Here is a 23,030-nt window from a genome sequence, read left to right as displayed (position 1 = left end):
CCGGCCGGCCGTATATACACCTACACCTACACACAAAATTGTAAGTTACAAAAAATCATTGAAAAAAGTGAAAAGACCGTGTTTGTTCTTCTGATAGGGACAGCGTGACATAGAGTCGACCCTGAAGCAGAGTTAAAAATAATCGAAGCTCTTTTTTGACGGCTGAAAATGAACCTGATGCAACTCGCGGTGTAAAGAAAAAATATTCATTCGAATATCCATTCGTTGCTGCACCGTCGCTTCGTGTAATAATCAGAGACGAATGAAAAGCCCCATCGATGAATGGGCGGTTTGTTCGCTTGACATTTTCAGCTGCGTCACTGAATATTGAACATGAATGCTTCTGAATATGATCAATTTTCATTCAATGAATTTGAATATTTTTAACTCTGCCCTGAAGCCTCCGTGCCTCAAGCTCGAGCTAGCCAAGAAAAGAGGCCTTCGGAGCCCACCCCAAACGGTCCCCGTGACTTGACCAGGGACTAGGGGCGATGTAAGCCGCGACCCTTCAGGTCCGGCTAGTAACAAAACTCACGAATAAAAAAATATGGTAACGTGATGAGAAATTACGAAAATCACGACGAAGCTCCTGAAATCTTGAACATTGTTTAAATGTCGGCTCTTTTAGTTGTTATAGTTCATACAAACCACTGTATCCACAAATCATGAACAAGAATGAAACGAAAAACTAAATACGTCCAGGAAACAATCACAGTAACCCAACCAAACATTGGAATGTAACGCCATGTATATTTTTAGCGCGAACTAGTTTTTTGAAAGCACATATAATTATTTGAATACGAAGTTAATTATACACAATTTCAAGAACATGGTCACGATTTTCGCAAATTGTTCAGTTCACGAATTCGTGATTTTTTGCTCATGAATTTATGAACGGATTTTTTTTCAAGTGGTGGGATTTGTACGAGACCAATACCAAGTTGTTATGAGCATGCGCATGAGCATGAGCATGATGACCGTACAATTCGTAGTTGCTACTCCATGATTGACCAGAACAAGCAAAATTGCACAGAGAATCAACGAATGGGGCCTGGGAGTAGCTATCCATCCTCAATGTGCACGTTACTAGAGTTCTATACATTCAAATGTCAATAGCAGCACCGGCCACGTGCTTACATTCATCGGGGAAAGAAAGCAATGTTAGTGTAGCAAACGTTGTTATGGAGATTGTGTATACCTCTGCATCTCCACGTTTGCCACGGAAAGGAGTTTTTGTTAGTAGGATAGGGTAAAGAGTTACACAAACCTGGATTCACCTTGATAAGTGATACGATCTATGCAACGCTTATAAGTGTTATCATGTGTTTATTGCTCTGGGCAGCCGGATGCCGAGAATTTGATTGATTTATCGTTTGTTGAATGAATTTGGAAATGCCCGGTTTGCTTACTTCAACTCCAGATTGCCAACAGTCGGGCGTGTTGCTTATGTTTAATAGAATCAGACGGTATGTGAACAATTTTACTATTCCTTGTTTTTTTTATTCCGGTGAAACACGATATTTGCAAAAGAATTCAATATTAGCGAGCGATCACCTTTGGCGTCCCAATAGATCTGTATAGATGCGGTAATACCTGTGTAATTATTGGACTAAAAGTAAGCCAACAAATATGACAATGAAGCATATGTTCGTCGTGCTGATATGACTGCTACAAATTGGTAACTGGCTTCTGATCGAGTCCGACTCTGTCATCCAAGTTGTAATGGAGATAAAAGGTAGATATACAATGTATTCAGCATATAGTAGATGTATTGAATATTCTCTATTCGTACTATTTTTGATTATGTTTTAAATATACATCCTTTGCTTAAATTCTCATTTCCCTTGGTCTCTGCTCGTACAATGTACCGAAACCAGAAAGGCAACTCTGGGCCCCAAATATCCGATTCATCAACACATAAATCGGATTTTCGTCTCTGTCGAAAACCTTACAATCAACTAATTTATTGTACTATTATAGAAATAAAATATCTATTGATTCTACACGGATTCTTTTTCAACAATATCCACAAAATTATGACGAAAACATATTCTTGTATACACACTACATATATCTTATTCCCTTCTGCACAACAGATTTCCCTTCGCAACAATGAGAAACAAAACCGTACAGGGCGCTGCTGGCTCCACTATAAACCCATTCCCATTCGCAGTTATCAGTTCGTTTTCTCTTACCAACGCGCCGCTGGCAGCATCTGCCCTACAAACAAGCTAAATTCTGACCATTCACAATATTAATGGGTGGTGAATGAACCGGTCGGTAGGACTGAGCATTACTCTACTAAGCACGACACAACTGAACCTCTTATCATTTCAGACTCACACACACACATGCATACTCGTGTCTACGCTATTCAATAACATCCCTCGCCAGAAAATTACAGATTGTAGTATTACAGCTCCGACAACTCAGTGTATCAGCTGAATTCACAGCAGCATGAGGTCATTCGCGCTGCGGGTGCTGTTAGCAAGTGTCCTGGTAGTATATACTACTTCCGCGGGTGGAATCCTGATTTCCAAGAAGGAAGGATTATTTCCATTGACGGTGATCCATTTGAATGATTTCCACGCTAGATTCGAGCAGCAGAATACCCTATCGACAAGATGTAAACCGGACAACGGAGAACACTGTGTTGGCGGATACGCTAGGGTGGTTTCGGCGGTGAAGAGCCTAAGCGATCGGTACAAGGAACAGAATCCAATCTATCTGAATGCGGGCGACAACTTTCAGGGGTCATCCTGGTACACGTTGTTGAGATGGAACGTGACCAGTTACTTCCTGAATTTGCTGCCGGCGGATGCGATGACATTGGGTAATCACGAATTTGATCACGGAATCGAAGGAGTCGTACCGTTTCTGGACACGATAAAGTCACCGATGGTTGTGGCGAATATGGATGACAGTGAGGAACCGAGCATGAAAGGAAAGTACCAGAAATCAGTGGTTATCGAGAAAGGGGGCAGAAAGATTGGTGTTATCGGTGTAATTCATCATTTGACGCATACGCTGAGTATGACAGAGCGGTTGAAGTTTTTGGATGAGATAGACGCGATAAATGTGGAAGCGGCTAAGTTAAAAACTCAAGGAATTAGTATTATCGTGGTTTTATCTCACTGTGGGATCGATATTGATCGTAAAATCGCTGCTCAATGTGAAGACGTAGATATAGTGGTGGGTGGTCATTCGCACACGTTTCTGTACAATGGATCTGCTGCTGGCTTTCCGGATGATCCCGAAGATACATATCCCGTTGTAGTTGAACACTTGAATGGCCAGAGAACGCTCGTGGTTCAAGCTTCTTGTTTCACCAAGTTCATTGGTCGTATCACGCTGTACTTTGATGACAATGGCGACATAGTGGACTGGGAGGGCAACCCTGTGTATTTGGACGAATCGATTCCGCAAGATCCGCTAATCGAGCAAGAGCTAATTCCTTGGAGAGAACAAGTTGACAGTCTAGCCTATAGACCAGTGGGAAGCTCGCGTGTTATCCTATCTAAAACAGAATGCAGAATAGGAGAATGCAACATTGGTGATTTTGTTGCGGATGCTTTCGTCGATTATTATGTTCATCGTCGAGAGAATCCGGATGAGTGGACCTATGCATCGATTGGTATTACCAACGACGGAGGCATACGAACATCACTGCAAAGTGGACCGCTAACCTACGATGATATTGTGACGGCTGTCCCTTACGAAAATACCATCGACACGTTCGATTTGGAAGGGCGGTATTTGTGGGAGGCGTTGGAGTACAGTGCTAGCCGACACAGTTCAGCTGATGTTCTGCAGGTTTCCGGATTGCGCGTTGTGTACAACATTTCAAAACCCGTTGGACGACGAGTCGTTTCAGTGGATGTGCGTTGTCGCGTGTGTCGAGTTCCAAGGTATGAACCACTTGATATGAACAAACCTTACCGCTTGGCCGTTGCCGAATGGATCGGCAATGGAGGAAATGGTTACTCCATGTTTAGTGATCATCGGACCAATCTTCGGATTGGACCGCTTGACATAGTAGTGCTTGAGGAGTACGTGACCAAGATGTCGCCGATTATGCAGGGCACCGACGGCAGAATTCGAGTAGTGACATAAATTATCAGAATATCTCTAATCTTCATAGAATAAATTATTAATGTTGATTAACGTAACACGCAGAAACAAACTTTTTTGTCGTTTCCTTGAAACAGAAAAATCATCCCTTAATTAGGCTGCGGTCCTAAAAAAATTCTTTCATTTTTTTTTCTCTTTACGGCATCGGAATCGTTAGCGAACGAAATGACGAGATAACAGGCAGTCCCTTGCCTTGCCTTCAGTGGGAAATTAATCCACGGATCATAGCATCCATCAGGCGTTGCTGGCTCGAAACAAATTAAAGTTCAATCAACCGTGAAACGTGAATTTTTTGCTTTTTTTTGTTTTATCCTGATGCGAAGCTGCGTGCAAATTAATTGGTTTCGTTGCGGAAGCACTGCTGACTGATGTTTGGCAGGCTTTTCGAATGGCTGCTTAGCGATGAATTTTGCTTCCGAGTTTTGGGGCGAATTAATTGGCAATTTGAATGCACACTAAATGTTAGATTTTCAACGTGGTGCAGTAAGCGGTTCTATGCGCTCTGATTTCTGGTTCCTTGTTTCGTCGTCGTTGTCTTAGTCAAACGAGTATAATTAGCCGTCGAAATTTAATTAGTGCTGATGTAAGAAAGAACTGCTTGATGTATAAGTGTTTGCCGACGGTACAGGAATTAAGCACTGATGAATAGTACTCAGATAAGACAAAATATTATCAGGAATTATTAAGAATATCAATAAAAATTTCAGTGTTGGGGAATCATACGCGAGGATTCAAAATAATCTCGAGGACATTATGTATCAGCAAATAGATATGTGATTTGGTACATCTCTGAGCAGGAGTGATAGTTCAAGCAAAAATTACACAATTACGAAAACAAATTTGATGATTTTCCTATGCTCTTTTTGCCAATTGAGCATAGCGACTTAGTGTATAATTATTATATTTAGAAAAGAAATTTTACTTCAGAAATATTGTAATAAACTGTAAATGAGCTAAAAAACTACACTTGAAGTTAATTATTTAATTACACTTGTACTTTAAAAATATAGGTGCTTACATCAACCGGTTCAAATGTCTCACCAACCGAACTTTTCACACCATATTTGAAATTGTCGTTGAGTAGTGTAGTGCACAGTGACTCAAACGTTCAACTTATTTTTACCCAACAGTAAGTTTAGAAACCAGATTTAATTTATTTTTTCTAAACTTCTCAATATCACCCCATATTCCCATTTTTCTATCTACTCAGAGCCAAAGCTTGGCACACTATGTTTTGACGAAGAACGACAACATGGTGAGTCAGCAAATACGATGTTTCTTACAAAATTATATATACACAGGGCCGCCGAGAGGGGGGGGGGACGGTGTGTTTCCCCCCGGGCCCGGAGTTTTGAAGAGGGCCCGAATTTTTAACCGAAACTAAAATTTTAGCCAATACTTTTTAATAAAAAAAACGCTTTTAATCCACCTAACAGTGTGATGAGACATTTCTTATAACTCTTATCACTCTCTTCGAATATTATATCGTTTGAGAACATTTAGAACTTGATGCTTCGCGATGTTTTTGATAACACATACTACATGGGATAGTGGCAGGACTGAGAGAATCGCTCAAATCAGCATAGGACAACATCAGTGCTAGAAATCTCAAACCAAATCAATGGAAAAGCGAAAAAATGGCCCCTAAAATAGACATACCAACGAATTATTGTTATTGCTCTGTTAATAAAATATCTAAATTGTGGTGGGAAAACTGAATTTTCCTAAAGGGGTTATATATTGTACTGAGCCAAAAAAATCGAAATTTTTTTTGAATCGATTTGAAGTTTATACTTTACTCAAATTTCCAACGCGACTGAGAACTAAGAAATCAACGCTTTTTCTTGAAAAGGGCGATACTAGCAGTGATACCATTCAAAGAAAATCAACAGTGAATATTTCCAGACTTGGTTTTATTTCATATTTAAGAACTATTGTGTTTTTACATCCTAGATTACATGATTCAGTGATCGAAACCCAAAACTACATAAAGTATTTGAAATTATTAAATTAAAATTTGTTTTTGCTATTGAAATTGACCAAATGATAGTATCGCCCCCTTGGCGATTGTTTACTTTTTCGGTCCCACCTATCAGCATTGAAGTATCGCCCTTACGGTTTTTTACAATAACTACCGTTCTACACCACCGATTTCGTCCGTATTTTTGCCTTTCTCATATAGAAAGGTTATGCAATCACTCTGAAAAACGTCAACCTAATCCCGGCCCGGAGGGCCGAGTGTCATATCCCATTCGACTCAGTTCGTCGAGATAGGAAAAAGTCTGTATGTGTGTGTGTGTATGTGTGTATGTATGCGTGTGTATGTGTGTGTATGTATGTGCGTATGTGTCAAATAATGTCACTCATTTTTCTCAGAGATGGCTGGACCGATTTGCCCAAACTTAGTCTCAAATGAAAGGTGCAACCTTCCCATCAGCTGCTATTGAATTTTGGATCGATCGGAATTCCGGAATTACGGGTTTAAGAGTGCGGCCACACAGAAGTTTCTCATATAAACTATAGGAAAAATTAAAAATAGAATTTTTATTTTTGATGCTAAATGTCTTCAAGGTGCATGAAACGTCGAGCTTTGATGCAAACTCGAAAAAAAATTTGAGGACTATTCACTTTTTTGGATTTTGGCACATTTTTGCCTTTCTCATATAGAAAGGTTATGCAATCACTCTGAAAAACGTCAACCTAATCCCGGCCAATTTTTTTTTTTGACTCGCATAGGGTTTCTGGATTTTAACAGGAGCGTAGTTGATGCTTTAAGGAGAGGGGTTACACCCCATCCCCCTCTACCGTTCACTCCCCTCTCTTAAAAATCTCCTTAAATCACCCCTCAGCCCTCATACCCCTCCCCATTCACCCCATCATCTTTAAACCATCACTATATCACAAAGCAAACCAATTTAAGCTGGGGAGTCGTTCGTTCATGGAACTTTCGCCCACCTCACATACCCACCCCCGCATGACAAAATGAGTTAGCAAGCAGATAACATTGATCTAATACTGATTAGGCTAATGGAATATGATATTTTTTTGTTTCAAGTGTTTCACCGTCGACACGTAGCTCATCAAGTTCATGGCTGACATGCCATTGTGTATAAGTGCAAAGTGTACTAAGAATATAATGGACATTTCCACAACTATGTTGAACATAAAAAGCCTCCGTGCTATAGTTTAGAGAAATGAGAAAGGCACAATTGCACCGCTAGGTGGATTAAAATAGGTTTTTTTCAATAGCGATCATTGTTGCTATTTACAGCTGGTATCAGCTTGATAATCCTAAAAAAATACGAAAATAACAGTTTCGCCTCTAAACTGCTAGCAAAAAAAAGTATCGCCCTGTTTGCTTGCATGGAGCGTGGAGGGCGAAACTTTAAATAAACAAACAAAATACAGTTTCGCTCGTTGTATTTTTTGCTGTAGTTTAAGAAAGCAATATCGTAGAATCAAAATTTTTAGGTTAATTTGTTGCGTTTCAAAGCCCTCATTCGCATGTATGAAAAAAATGTAAGTATCGCCCTTTTCACAAAAAAGCGTTGAAATGAAATCGCAGCTCCTGATATCACGCTATCTCTGAAGTGCATGCGTGCATAGTTCCAAATTTTACTTCGACATCGACTTTTTCTAAAGGTGACTTCCCAGTAGTATCCTTGATTTGAATTATTATCGCTAATCCTAATGCCAAAGAACAAATAAAAACCTCTCGAAAACGAACCGTTTGGGAAAATCATCATCATTACTGAAATTTTCATTTTCACGAATCTGTTCGATAACCTTCCGTCACTTGCGTTAATGCACTGGGTGCACAGTGCTCTGAAAATCTAGCGAAATCGTCTTAGGGCACCAGCGGGTCTAATTCAGAGCTATCTGCGCGGCGTGTTCAATCCGTAAAGAATACTAAAAATTAATTTCTATTCCATAATTTTCAGTTCAGCAATTCGAGAGATCTTGCTCACCGCAAGCCATGAAAAATAGACTACGTTGTGAAGCGATGGTCACTATTTATTAAAAAATCACGGTTAAATAAAAAATAAAACTATTAAAAAAATTCAAATAGTTTATAATTTTCACAAACTTATTAGGAAAAATTGTTTAATAAGCTTTCGTAATATTGTGTAGGAAAAAAGCTGAAAATTTCAGTATTTTCTCTATCTGCAACATATAAACCCTTAAGTATACCAATTAATTGGTATACGAATTGGAATAGGTTCGCCAAATTTTGGAAGAAGTCTATAAAATAACCCCATGAAAACTATTTAAAAATTATTGTAGTTCGATGCAATAAAAAAATCTCCAAAAATGAAATGTACCTATTAATGTAAAACACAGTGAATAATACATACCATAAAGACCCATTTTTATCAGTCTCATGGCGTATTTTAGGCTGACAAAATGGGGACATTGATTAAATCGGGCAATTTTTTTTCTTTATAATAAACTGAAGCTATTCTTCTCGTCCCTTGATGTAGTCTGATAACTATTTCTGATTATGATGAACTTTTTATTTTCGCATATTTCGCATATCTTCATGATAAGGAAAACATGCTCAAGAAAGGATTTACTCGAATTCAGTCTTGTTCGTCCGCTAGAGCCCATCAAACATATGTTCATATTTGGCTGATAAAATCGGGGTTTCAATGTGTTATAATAGATATTCAGCATTCGAAGAAGTTTCTTTTGAACGAGTATAGAACGACTTTGTTTCTACTTACTTGAAATCAGCGGAGTAACCAGAAATTCGGTTTGGTGAAAATCGACCATACTGTCCAAACGGCATAATTCCGAAACCGTGATTTTTGAAGTTTTAAAATTATGCAGAATTAATTTTTCAGAAAATAGTAACAGAGTTCATGAACAAAATTCACCATAAATACTTCTTGGACGATATACCGTCAAAATTATTTTATCAAATGATGCGCTGTTTAACGTTTGTAAAACTCATCGAAGATACTAAACCTCCGAAATTGGCGGTTTCAAAATGATGTTATCTTGACTTTAAGTTACTGTTTTTGAACATTTGACCTACACATATAATTGGTCATACAACAAAAATCAAATGCTCATCAAAATCCATCAGAACCTGCTAGAATCGAATGGAAATCGTCATTTTTCATACATTTCTCTCTACATTCGGAAAGTGTTATCCTCGTTATTAATCATATTACGTTTTCATCTCAACTCGATGCATTCCCAAAATAAAAACCTGTTTTAATCCACCTAGTGGTGCAATTGTGCTTGTCTCATTTGTCCAGACTACGATTCCATGGCTGGTTATGTTCAATACAATAGTGGAAATTAATATTACATGTTCAGTACGATATGCACATACATACAATGGACCGACAGCCACGATCTTGAGATACTATGTGATACTGAAACATCGCTTGAAACCAGCGGCGGATCATAGAGAAAGATCCGGGAGGTCCAGGTCCTGCCGAAAATTTTCAACTTGTTAAGAAATTTTAAAATAGTTTTAATTTTAAAGTAGCAACCCCTCACTGCATATTCCCTCCGGGCCGGTATGATTCACGATTTTTGGAGTGATTGCATAACCTTTCTATATGAGAAAGGCAAAAATGTACCAAAGTCCAAAGAAGTCAATTTTTGTCAAACATCTCAATTTTTCATGCATTTTAAAGTCATTTGGCATCAAAAATACAAATTTGATTTTGAAAATTTTTCATTTCAGTTTATATGGGAATTTGCTGTGTAATTGCACTCTTCAACTCGTCACACTTTTTCCACATACACACATACACACACAGACATTTTCCTATCTCGACGAACTCAGTCGATTGGCATATGACACACGGCTCTCCGGGTCGGGATTAAATTGACGAATTTTAGAGTGAATGAGAAAGGCAAAAACATTTTTAGCAAATGTTGAAAGTTATGCATTTTTTTGGTGAGCAGCAGACATTAAATCAATTTTAACTTCGCTTCCTATTAAATAAAGACCCTTATTACAGTACATCTCTACAAAAACGAGCTCAATTTGAAAATAAATCTGAGGATTATGATTGATTACAGAACTCTGGAATTTTCTATTGGAATGTTTTCAGGCAGGAATTTGATATTGATGCTATTAGACAACTGTGAAATCAAGACCAATAGATCAGTTACATATCAAGACCCCATTCCGACAATTTATCAAAAGTCCTCATGATGTTTACAATAACAGGTTATCAATGTAGGGATCAGATAATTGTTATTGTAATATTGAATTAAATCAGTCAGCATCAATAAATTTTCAACTTTAATCCAATTTTTTTTTTTTTGGGTGTGGTGGGGGAGGGTTGTATGGTGTACCCCAAAACCTTCTCTTGGCTACGCCGTTGCTTGGAGTTATTTATTTCGCTTTTCATTTTCCAATATGTTTCTGATCGATCCGATGGTTATAAGTTAGAAATATTGCAGTCAGAAGGTTCGTACAAATGAACATTTTTGCTCTGATAAGTTATCAAGTTCCTTCCAGACAACTTGGAAGTGTTCGGTGATTATTTCTAGCGGTTGTAGATAGTAAAATGAAATACAAAATTCGTTTTATCGAAATAATGTTTAGCTTATTTCAATGGATTATTACTATATTGAACAATAAATAGGCGACAAAGAGTAATCAACAAACAACAAGCCATAACTTTTAAAGTATTCAAAATAGATATTTGAAGTCTTCAGTAAAGTTATTCGCAAAAGTAAGAGCTACAAATTTGCTGAAGGCATCATTTCGATATAATCACTTCCAAGAAAATTTGTGAAAATATCTCACTCATAGGGAGATTAATCAGCAAAAGCACAATACCAAAAGAAAGGGCATATTACCTCCATTAAATTCTCCGAAGATACTATTGACCTAAAATAAGCCGCTTTGGCGTTAATAATAGATTACATGTTTTTGGTCATATTTCTGGCAATGGGAAATGATAAAAATCTTTCGTCCGCATTTAATGTTAAATATCTTTTTTGATAATAGTCCGATTTCAACAATCTATAGCTTGTTCGAAAGGTATTCGTTAAAGCTGTCTAAAAACATATAAATTGTTAATCTATATTGTCAATTTCGGCAGATAGTTTAAAAAAACTGCAAAAAACGCCATTTTTACACATTCAAACATTCATATCTTGGCAACTAAACATCAGAATCAAAAACAAATTAATAGCGTTCATACTGTTTTTTAGTTCTTTCATTTAAAATTGGTTTGGATAAGATCGGCTCAGCCATTGCTGAGAAACACGAATGAGAATTTGTCCGTTACATACACACACACAGACACACACACACACACACACACACACACACACACACACAGACATTGTCCCAAATCGTCGAGCTGAGTTGATTGGTATATAAGACTCGGCCCTCCGGGCCTCGGAAAAAATCTTGAAAGTTTGAGCGAATTCTATACATTTCTTTTATAAGAAATGTAAAAAATCAATATCTTGTGTATGATGTAACTAGAATAGAGAAAATGATATCAAATATATATTTGTTCTCAATCAGAAGGTCAGACTAGAGCGGGCATAGCGTAGTTGGTACATCGACTGCCATGTACGCAGCTCACCTGGGTTCGATTCCTAACCGGCACATAGGAATGGAGAATTTTTTAAAGAATTATTTCTAACCTGAATGAAGAAGCGAATGGCCTTAAGGTTAAAATTTCTATAATCGAAAAAAAATAAGATCAGAGAGGTTGTCTTCAAATTTCGTCAATATGAAATCCATTTAATGAATTTCCTGTCTTCGTAACTGTTGGATTATTATCGAAAGTAATTATTACAAAGAAAAAGAAAGCTTCTCAACCTTCTATTTAGGGTTGCCATTTGGATTATTTTGCAATTTTGCATTTTTTTTCTTCATCAGGAACTCTTAGCATCATTTTATAAATCGTCTAGCACGCAGTTATCATAAACATCATCCTCGGGTTGCAGACCCTAATCGATGTGTTGGCAAATATATTTAAAAAGTGTTCACCACCATTTGGGTTCAGATTTACTCTATCCCACAGAACCTTCACTGCAATGGATCAACGGATTATATGCTCCTCACAAAGATTCTCGAATGACACTGAAGTGTGATTTTACGCCCCGTGTTTGTTTACTGAAGAGCAGAGCAAAGTTCGCTCCTCATCCTTCACAGCGAGAGTGGCTTGTGCTCTTTAAGTTTTGTGGATATTCAAAAGTACTACCCCCAATAAATCAACAAAACTGTTCACAAAAAATACACCTAAATGCTCTACCACAACATTACACTCTGCCGTGAATGTGAAGAATATTTAATAAAAATATATGCTACGAGCTACATAAGAAATAACGCAGAGCCTATTTAGCTTTTATGAATGTTTTCGAAACCAGCATAGCGTAAAATCCAACCACAACCCTTATTTGAAATTTGAGCTATGTTTCGCTATTTTCCCCATATTTTATTTTACATGGATTTTTCAAAATTTTGTTAAAATTTCGTAGATCAATTTTTTTCAACACTTTAAAAAGCACTGTTTTTAGGCTAATTAGTGGAATGTTATATTAAACACTTTTTTAAATGTCTTTTGCATATTGATACAAACACTGATGAAAGCTGCAAATCGGAGCCGAAATAAGTATCTATGATATAAAAGTGCATTTTTGCAGTTTTCATGAAATAGTGGAATTAAAACGAAGGACAACATAAAAAAGTGTTCAAATTTCTTTCAAGTTGTAGATTTTGCCTTTCTCATATAGAAAGGTTATGCAATCACTCTGAAAAACGTCAACCTAATCCCGGCCCGGAGGGCCGAGTGTCATATCCCATTCGACTCAGTTCGTCGAGATGGGAAAAAGTCTGTATGTGTGTGTGTATGTATGTATGTGTGTGTATGTGTGTGTGTGTGTATGTATGTGCGTATGTGTCAAATAATGTCACTCATTTTTCTCAGAGATGGCTGGACCGATTTGCCCAAACTTAGTCTCAAATGAAAGGTGCAACCTTCCCATCGGCTGCTATTGAATTTTGGATCGATCGGAATTCTGGTTCCGGAATTACGGGTTTCAGAGTGCGGCCACACAGAAATTTCTCATATAAACTATAGGAAAAATTTCAACCCCATCATCTTTAAACCACCACTATATCACAAAGCATACCAATTTAAGCTGGGGAGTCGTTCGTTCATGGGACTTTCGCCCTCTTCACATACCCAGCCCCGCATGACAAAATGAGTTAGCAAGCAGATAACATTGATCTAATGCTGATTAGGCTCATGGAGTATGATATTTTTTTGTTTCAAGTGTTTCACCGTCGACACGTAGCTCATCAAGTTCGTGGCTGGCATGCCATTGTGTATAAGTGCAAAGTGTACTAAGAATGTAATGGACATTTCCACGATTATGTTGAACATAAAAAGCCTCCGTGCCATAGTTTAGAGAAATGAGAAAGGCACAATTGCACCGCTAGGTGGATTAAAACAGGTTTTTTTTTGCGTTTCTGCAATTTCAACATTCTGCCTTTTTTATCTACTTCCATTGTTACCATATATTTATTTTATCCATCTTTTTACGCTCTTCCTTTTCGCATTTTTATCACTACACTTACCTCAATTTATAGTCATCTCTATGTTATTCCATTTTATTTGCATTTGTATCAGTTGTTTCATATTTGAATACCCTGCTTTTTTATTTGTTTCTTTTGTCATTCCATCCAACTTTAAAAATTTGTCTATTTGTTCCATTCATTCCCTTTTTCTATTTTCTTTTTTCTCCATATGTTTTTGTATTTTTCCTTTTTTTTAAATTCATCCCATAATGTCTTATTGTCCCTTTATTTACCTTTCTCGTATTTTGATACATGTTTTCTAGTTTTTAGATTTCCGTTATTTTTTGTCATTGCAAATTTAATATAATTTTGTTTATTTTTTACACATGTTCCTTAATCTTTCATTTTGTTCATTTTTGTTATTCTTTATTTTTCCATTTAACTTATTTTGAAAGTACTTTTTCTGTTGGCCATTTTTCAATAGGTTTGTTTTTAATTTTTTTATTTTTCTAAAAAACATTAGATTTATCTTTTTTTGCCATTATGCGCATTTGTTCTTCGTTTTACATTTAGGCTGTTGTTTGAATTTCTGTCAAGTTTCATTTCTAATGCTTTTTCCCTTTCTTTAAATAATATAATCTTTTTTTCAATTACTTCTTTTTATTTTTCGATTTTGTGTGTTTCTATGGTATACTATTTTGATTTTTTTACTATTTTCCATTTTGTCCGTTTTTGTTCAATCCACACCTTCCAAAATTCTTCATATTTTCGTCTTTCCATCTTTCCAATTTTTCAAAATCTTCCGGTCCCTTTTTTTAATTTCTTCATGTTTCATTTTATTTTTGTTTTTTATCTATTCCTCTAGTTTTATGCATTCTTAACGTTTTGTTCACTTTTTCTATTGCTTTAAATATTCCTTGTTTTAATGTTAAATATATTTTATTATTTTCGAGCTTTTCAGTTTTATGCATTTTTATTTATTATCAACGTTAGTATTTTTTATGTTGCTTTTTTTATTTTCATTGATTCTCAAAAAATTTCAACATCTGCCGATTTTTTTTATTAATTTCACCATTTGTTCAATAATGTTCGACTTATTTAATCTTTTCAATTTGTTTGTCTAGTTTCCTGTTTTATCTATTTTTATAGGGTTTGTTTTGGTTTTTGCTTTCGATTATACGTTTTTTGACATTTGACTTTAATTTGTTTATGTGGTTGATTTTGCGATTTTTAGTTTTTCTGTACACTCTTTCAATATTAAGTTTTCCCTTTGTTTTTTTTTCTTGTACAATTGATCTCCGTTTAGATAATGTTTTCAATTTTTGTAATTACTACATTTGTAATCTTTCCATTTCTTTACTTTTACTAATACGTTTGACAAAAATGGCTCTTTTCGAAGTCACCAAAACTTTCGAAGAAGTATTCAAAATACTATAAAGTATTACCACAGCTCACCGTTTTTACCGTCATTGACAAACAACTAGAGCAAAAAACTGGTACATAACAGTATAATTTCAGGGTAATATAGATAATATCAGTAAGTACAATGGATTTCAAACTTTAACTTTGTGGTGCACGGGCAATATACAGTGGTGGGGCCCGTACGTTGGACCCCCGGGCCCTTACTTTTCTATACGGCCCTGTATATACATATTAATACACATATCAGTTTCCTTTGGAAAAGGCCACAGCCAGTGGCCGAAACGTCAGGCAGTATAGCGGAATATCCACACTAGTTCACAACTTTTTGAACATTATTCATAATTCATGACTAAACTATTCGTGCTCGCAAAATAGTTAACAAAATATCATGACTTCTGATAGCATGAACATGAGTCACATTACTTTACATATCAAATTCGTAAGTGAGCGCAAGAATACAATATCACGGTAACGTGAATATAAAGTACGAAAGTCGTGAAGAAGATCCTGAAATCAAGAACATAAATCATTAATCAGTACTCGTCACTAACTAAGTGACTAAGATCCAGAATTCATGACCATCAATCACACTACTCTGCTAGAAAAATTCGTATTCCCAAATTATGAACAAAAATCATAACAAAAACTAAACATGTCCAAGGACCAACCACATTAACCCAACCAAACATTGCCAACAAACGAGCTTTATTATTCATAATTTCAAGAACTTGGTTACGATTTTCGTAAATCGTTCAGTTCACAAAATTGTGATTTTTTGTTCATGAATTTATTAACGGATTTTTTCGGTGTAGAGAAGTTCCGTTAGTACGGAATTCATCACAGCACTAAGCCATCGTTTTCGCGTCTCTCGCAACCAATCCTACTTCATTGGAAAATCCAATGTTTCACCATTGTCAGGTGTGATGGTAAAGCTCAAAAATATTAACATCCCCCGGGTGAGATTAAGAACGAATTCATACCCACCGCGTTAAAGGGTAGGTTGACCTTGCGGCAACCATTTTAATACGACCTTGAATGGTGTATCTGTCTTGAAGTCATATGGACATATATAAAACTTTATATAACTTCTCCGTGAGATACCGTTTGTGGTCAATCAATCCATCCGCTGTATCTCGACATTCACCTCTTAGACCAAGCAAAAAAAATCTTTCACGTCCAGAAGAAACATTGAGAACTCTGCTTGAATGGCTCTGCAGTCGAAAAGCATCACTGATATCGGCGGAGGAGACTGGTGTTTCGCCTTATTGGTATTATGTACAATGCGAGGAAATTTACAATTTTCTTCTGCTTCACATTCGGATAAAATATGGAATGAGTTGCTACAATCATTTGGATTCTCGGGTGGTGAAGTTACTCTTTTTTGTTCCTTTGTTATATTTGGCCTTTCTGGGTGGACCCAGACATGTTGAAAGAGTTCAACAATTCTTTAGGCTGAATTATTCTTGAAAATCGATTTACTGTACATGACATGTTATATTTTGAATTTGTTTTGTAGTATTCATTTGCAAATTAAAATTTACTCTGGTTACAACAATGGATATTTAAGAGTTCAATCCTGGATGGTACTAGAAAATGCAAGGTATTCTAAACTACACATTCGTAAGGTGTACAAGACGCCAAATCGGAATAAGCAGAAAAACGCCTTCCAAAAAAACTCGTCTCGCGGAACTTGCGCCAAGGCAATCTCAATGGATTGGAATATATCAGCATCAAGTCCAAGTTTACTGCTCCAGAGAATAATCGAGAGAAGAGAATATCGAAATATGCCTTCAATTTCTTATCTGGTAGGCGATTTGTAGATGTGGAGAAACTGTACAACTCCTGTTTTCTCGATCTGGCGTCTTTCCACTATTACAAGTTTCATGGCATCACGCGAATTTAACACTGACTAAATTTTATGATATTTTAATTGTAATAAAACTACGTTCAAGACCTATGTGTACTTTCATACAATCTGTTCGGCAATATCGTCAGACAAGTGAGAGCAACCAACTGCATAAATTCGGGAGTTTACTCCAATTTAGCTCCTTTATGGAGTATAAGCATATTGCCACCAAAGTTTCAGTTGTCTTTAGTCGACATCATTTTCCTGAGTTTACTGAGTATACCTGCCGGCTCAATCTGCTGTTAGGTACCGATGAGGAGAATTCGAAACACAATACACCAGACTTTTTTTATATTATTTTCTATTTGATTATATTGTTTTATTTGCCTTACATTTCTAATTTAGTATATTAGGTGTTCAACCACTGGGCTCTAGCTGTGAATAAGCTGCAATAACTGCTTTGTAAAAATGAGAAAGAAAGCTCATGTATTAAAGAAGGATTTCTTTTTGTTTCCACATCCTACCTTGTTGCTACAATGGGTAGCAGAGTGGCTTAATTGTTTGCAACGAAAGCAGTTCTCGAATCAAGGCACACAGAGGTGACCTGGTAAAAGAAACCGATCCAAAAGGACAAAGTAAAAAAAAGCCAAGAGGACAAAGTTTGTCAACCCGAATAGAAATGTACAGTAACAAAACCACGATTTTCACTGTGACAGTACAGTAGTTTTACAATAATTTACAGTAAGTTTTTTTACAATACAAAAACAATAAAGTTGAACGTTTTTACAGTAAATTTCAATGTAAAATAGACTTTTACAGTGAAAAAGGGGGGTGGTTATGTATCTTAACATTTAAAAAATCAATTTTTCTTCATACATTTTTTTCTCGAAAACAGTAAAATTCAATGTGAATGCACTGTATCAGCTTTTTGTTGAACAGTGAAATTTATTGTTACATGAAATTTTATTGTAAATCTACTGTGAGAACTTGGCATCGAACAATGTTGAAACAGTAATAACCATAATATTTATTGTTTTATGATTGTTTGTAGGGTAAATGCTATTGTAAAATTCTATCCGGGAAAGCACACAAAACGAGGCCGAAGGAAAATGAAAGCTGTTTTCGTGTCCTACGTGATTTTAGCTGAGCATTATTGCTGACAATCCAATCTTTGCAAGTCCCAACCCCATACTCCAGCAGATCTTTGCATGTGAGCCTATTTGGGTAATTATTCCATCGATCACAACTGCCTTTGCAGGTACGTAGACATGATACACCTGCGTAAATGCTCGCGGCGAACAATCTGGTTTGCCTATTCACGTTCAAACAGCGTTGAAAAATCTCGCGATTTCGCAATCATACTGAATGCTTTATTTTGTTCCAGAAGTAGATCACGATATGATGAATCGAATTGCGTGGTTATTCCTTGTACCGGTTAGCACTGGGTACGTATATAGAAATCGTAGGTAATTCTGAAGTAAGGGACGCTTGTTGCTCCAGTAGTCAGTAATTATCACTGGATGTACCACATAGTTGCAATGCCCATTAACGAAGGGATAATCACCAGCTTTTTTTAATTCGTTTATTAAACACGACTCATGGGATCAGAGGGCGTAAATGTTTCTACATGTAGAATTTTAAAAAAAAAGTTGGATTACCGATTTGAATGATGCAATACCAGCACTATATGTACTATATGCACTGACGGCGTCCATAACATACATCACAAAACACGCTGTTTACTGGAAACTTTTACGTTTAGTTGTCCATAGCACTCATATTGAGATGTTATACTAGTGTCACTATCATATGAGACAAGCACTTTACATGATCCGGATTATTTTATGAAAATACATGAACACATGATCTTAAGCACACAAAAAAATAATGAAATTTAAACGACATGTAAATCAATACGAATGTAAACATACAAAGATTGATTAAAAAATTTGATTGAAAATTACGTTAAAATCAATTCACTCAATTGGAGCATCAAAAAGCATACAATTTTACACTTTCATTCGTGTAATACTACATGTCATTTATTTTACAGCAATTTTCGAATAAAAATACATTGAAGTGCATTGGTTTTCCGTTTAAAAAAACTGTAATCTTCAATCCACGTATAAAATTATATTAAAATTCGTTGAAGAAAGCACGACAAGTCGTGTGTATTTGTGATGCAACTTAATTTTACATTTATATTCATGCTCCAAATATGTGCATGAAAATAAACTTAAAATTGCAAAACATTTTTTTCTGTGAGGAATTAATCGCAAAAATACTGTGTGTTCCTGCCATTAGCGAATTAATAGAAGGTTGGACTCGTTTCGAGAACTTTCTGTCTGAAGCATAATATAAATTGCATACTCCATCATAGACGATCAACCTAATGCTAATTATGTGACATCAAAAACACGTCAGAGAATCTTGATTAACACCCTTCGACACAAGTTTGGCCGTACCAATCCAAAACGTGAGTGACGTCATGTAAACTGTCGAATACGAATTGGCAATTGCCTTAGTTTAATTAGTTGTTTGAAACAATCAGGCACGTAGCCAGAAGGGGGCTAAGAAGCCAAAGCCCCCCTCCCTAAATTTTCAGAGATATTTTTTTTTAGAAAAACCATGGTTTTCGGTGTCTCTTCACAAATTTGAATCTTTGTATTTAGTTTGAACAAATTAATGAGAGAATGTTGAGGAAGATTACTATTTCGAACCACCAAAGACACTGGTCACGATACCTACTCAGTATGCTGAGTGTGACAAAAACAGTTCCTTTCATATTGTGTGACTCGTCGGTAGACCAACAGAAACTGTTACTTTCATTTTTGCTGTAGTGACCTGTCGAGAGGAGTGAACCGCAGAAGCAAGAGGTGGTGCTCCAGCCAAATACGGAGGCTATTGACTTCCGGCCTTTTCGCATAAGACGCATAAAGTATTTGTGATATGAAACATTTTCTTAAGGTGAAAATGGAGGTTATGCTTACGGAAGGCGCCTTTATCGAGTTCTACCATGTCAGGCATTCAGTGCTGATACCGTTCAACAAATTAGCCCGGGCAAAACCAGTCATTTTGAATAATAACTTGTAACACCTGGTAGATCCTCATATATATATGGACGATGAGGCAATCATTGCTCGGCTTCACGATCTGATACCACTAACTTGCACCATGTCGCATTTGAAAGAAATGAAATTTATTATAAAGGACACATCTAGAAAGTAATTCCCTTTATATTAAATGATGTTTTTTTGTGGTGGGAATCTGGATGGACCGACTCATTTCTTCTGAAAACCCGCCGTAGTACGGTGGGACGGAATCAAAAAAGCCGGACATTGATATTTGCAACGAAACTATTGGTTATGGCACTTTTATGTCTTGAAAATGTTTCTTTATTTTTTTAGTAGTTTAATATAATGTTGGAAAATTTTGATTTAAGGGGGTATAAACGCAGATAAAAAAATAACTTCGCAAGTTGTTGCCAAAATTGATAGTCATGCAGGGAAAGTTTGAAGACGAAATGATTTTATGAAACTTTGTTGAAGTAGCGAAATGGCTATCTGTGAAAAAAAGTTATTGGGTGAAATTGAAGTACATGTCGGAATACCCCCTTAAAAAGTGTTTTTTTATTGTAACTTTTTTATTTGATTTTTTACGGTTATTCGATGTTCTAGAAAGTTGTAGATGCTTTCAAAACACACCTTTTTGAGGAATAGACCAACTCGCTATCTCTTCGTTTTTAGGATGTATGCCTGTTTTTTGCCTTTCTCAATAGAAAGGTATTGCAATTGCTCTGAAAACCGACTTTTTAACGGAGGCCCGGAGGGCCGAGTGACATATACCATTCGATTCAGTTCGTCGAGTTCGGCAAATGTCTGTGTGTGTATGTATGTGTGTGTGTATGTGTGTGTGTGTATGTGCGTCTGTGTGTGTGTACGCGAACACAATCTCACTCACTTTTCTCAGAGATGGATGAACCGATTTTTATAAACTTAGTCCCAAATGAAAGGTGCAACGTTCCCATAGGCTGCTATTGAATTTCTAATGGATCCGACTTCCGGTTCCGGAATTACAGGGTGATGAGTACGATCACGCAGAAAACGTCGATTTTAAGAAATTCTGCAATGAATGTATAATGGTGAAAATTTTTCCAAAATGTGACCACAACTGCTTCGATTTGTAGTACTAGGTCATTAACAGCCATTCAAAGTCTCTTTGGTCACATTGGCCACCATCATCGGTTCCGGAAGCCCCGGCGGAAGTATCCAAATTCAGAGTAACAGTCACATCGGTTTCTCGGAGATGGCTAGACCGATTCGACCAAACTTGACCTCAAATGAAAGGTATTGCGTCCCCGTAAATGGCTATTAAATTTTATCCCCAACCGACTTCCGGTTCCGGAGTTACGGGTTGTGGCGTGCGATCACATAGCAAATTGTGATTCAAACCGATACCCCGATGGAAGCAAAAAAGGTAAAAATTTCGCTAAAATGTCTCTCAAATAACTTAACTTTGCAGTTCTAGGTCACCGACGGCCAAACAAACTTTCGTTGACTACATTGACCACCATAGACGGTTCCGGAAGTGCCCGGGAAAAGCGGCCATCTTTCATAACTAGCAAACTCATATCAGTTTCTCGGAAATGGTTGGGCCGATTTTCACAAACTTAGTCCCAAATGATAGCTATATTATCCCCACAGATGTCTGTAACATTTCGCACGGACCGCTTGTATGGTTCCGGAAATATAGACTGAACGGTCCGGTCACACATGAAATTCCCATATAAGCCGGAACTCAAAATTTTTTTCAAAGGGGGGACCCCATGAAATTTCAGAAATCGAATTCGTATTTTTGATGCCAAACATCTTAAAAATGCATGAAACGTCGAGATTTTATGTTATCACGAATTTTTTTTTGCCTTTCTCAATAGAAAGGTATTGCAATTGCTCTGAAAACCGACTTTTTAACGGAGGCCCGGAGGGCCGAGTGACATATACCATTCGATTCAGTTCGTCGAGTTCGGCAAATGTCTGTGTGTGTGTATGTATGTGTGTGTGTATGTATGTGTGTGTGTATGTGCGGCTGTGTGTGTGTACGCGAACACAATCTCACTCACTTTTCTCAGAGACGGATGAACCGATTTTTACAAACTTAGTCCCAAATGAAAGGTGCAACGTTCCCATAGGCTGCTATTGAATTTCTAATGGATCCGACTTCCGGTTCCGGAATTACAGGGTGATGAGTACGATCACGCAGAAAATGTCGATTTTAAGAAATTCTGCAATGAATGTATAATGGTGAAAATTTTTCCAAAATGTGACCACAACTGCTTCGATTTGTAGTATTAGGTCACTAACATCCATTCAAAGTCTATTTGGCCACATTGGCCACCATCATCGGTTCCGGAAGCCCCGGCGGAAGTATCTAAATTCAGAATAACAGTCACATCGGTTTCTCGGAGATGGCTAGACCGATTCGACTAAACTTAGTCTCAAATGAAAGGTATTGCGTCCCCGTAAATGGCTATTTAATTTCATCCCGATCCGACTTCCGGTTCCGGAGTTACAGGCTGTGGCGTGCGATCACATAGCAAATTGTGATGCAAACCGATACTCCGATGAAAGCAAAAAAGGTAAAAATTTCGCTAAAATGTCTCTCAAACAACTTAAATTTGCTGTTCTAGGTCACCGACGGCCAAACAAACTTTCGTTGACTACATTGACCACCATAGACGGTTCCGGAAGTGCCCGGGAAAAGCGGCCATCTTTCAAAATTTACGAACTCACATCAGTTTCCCGGAAATGGTTTGGCCGATTTTCACAAACTTAGTCCCAAATGATAGCTGTAATATCCCCACAGATGTGTATAAAATTTCGTACGGATCGCTTATATGAGTCCGGAAATATAGACTAAATCGTCACGTCACATATGAAATTCCCATATAAGCCGGAACTCAATTTTTTTTTTTCAAAAACAAAAATTTCAGAAATCGAATTCGTATTTTTGATGACAAACATCTTTAAAATGCATGAAACGTCGAGATTTTATGTTATCTCGAAAATTTTTTTTTATAAAAATCGACTTTTTGGGACTTTGCCGATTTCGCACCTTTTT

The 23,030-nt window shown here is 36.9% G+C and overlaps 1 protein-coding gene across 1 annotated transcript; it reads left to right on the top strand.

Annotated features, from left to right (window-relative positions):
- The first annotated feature begins 2,434 nt into the window (after positions 1 to 2,434).
- On the top strand, positions 2,435 to 4,169 carry LOC131685850 (apyrase-like). Its single transcript, XM_058969846.1, has one exon. It carries the CDS (start codon positions 2,458 to 2,460, stop codon positions 4,111 to 4,113), a length of 1,656 nt encoding a protein of 551 aa, XP_058825829.1. The 5' UTR covers positions 2,435 to 2,457; the 3' UTR covers positions 4,114 to 4,169.
- The last annotated feature ends 18,861 nt before the right edge of the window (positions 4,170 to 23,030 follow it).

The sequence above is a fragment of the Topomyia yanbarensis genome, chromosome 2, assembly GCF_030247195.1.
Source record: "Topomyia yanbarensis strain Yona2022 chromosome 2, ASM3024719v1, whole genome shotgun sequence".
Taxonomy (NCBI): Eukaryota; Metazoa; Arthropoda; class Insecta; order Diptera; family Culicidae; genus Topomyia; species Topomyia yanbarensis.
Note: the sequence above shows the minus strand (reverse complement) of the source record. Positions and strands in the feature narration are given on the sequence as shown.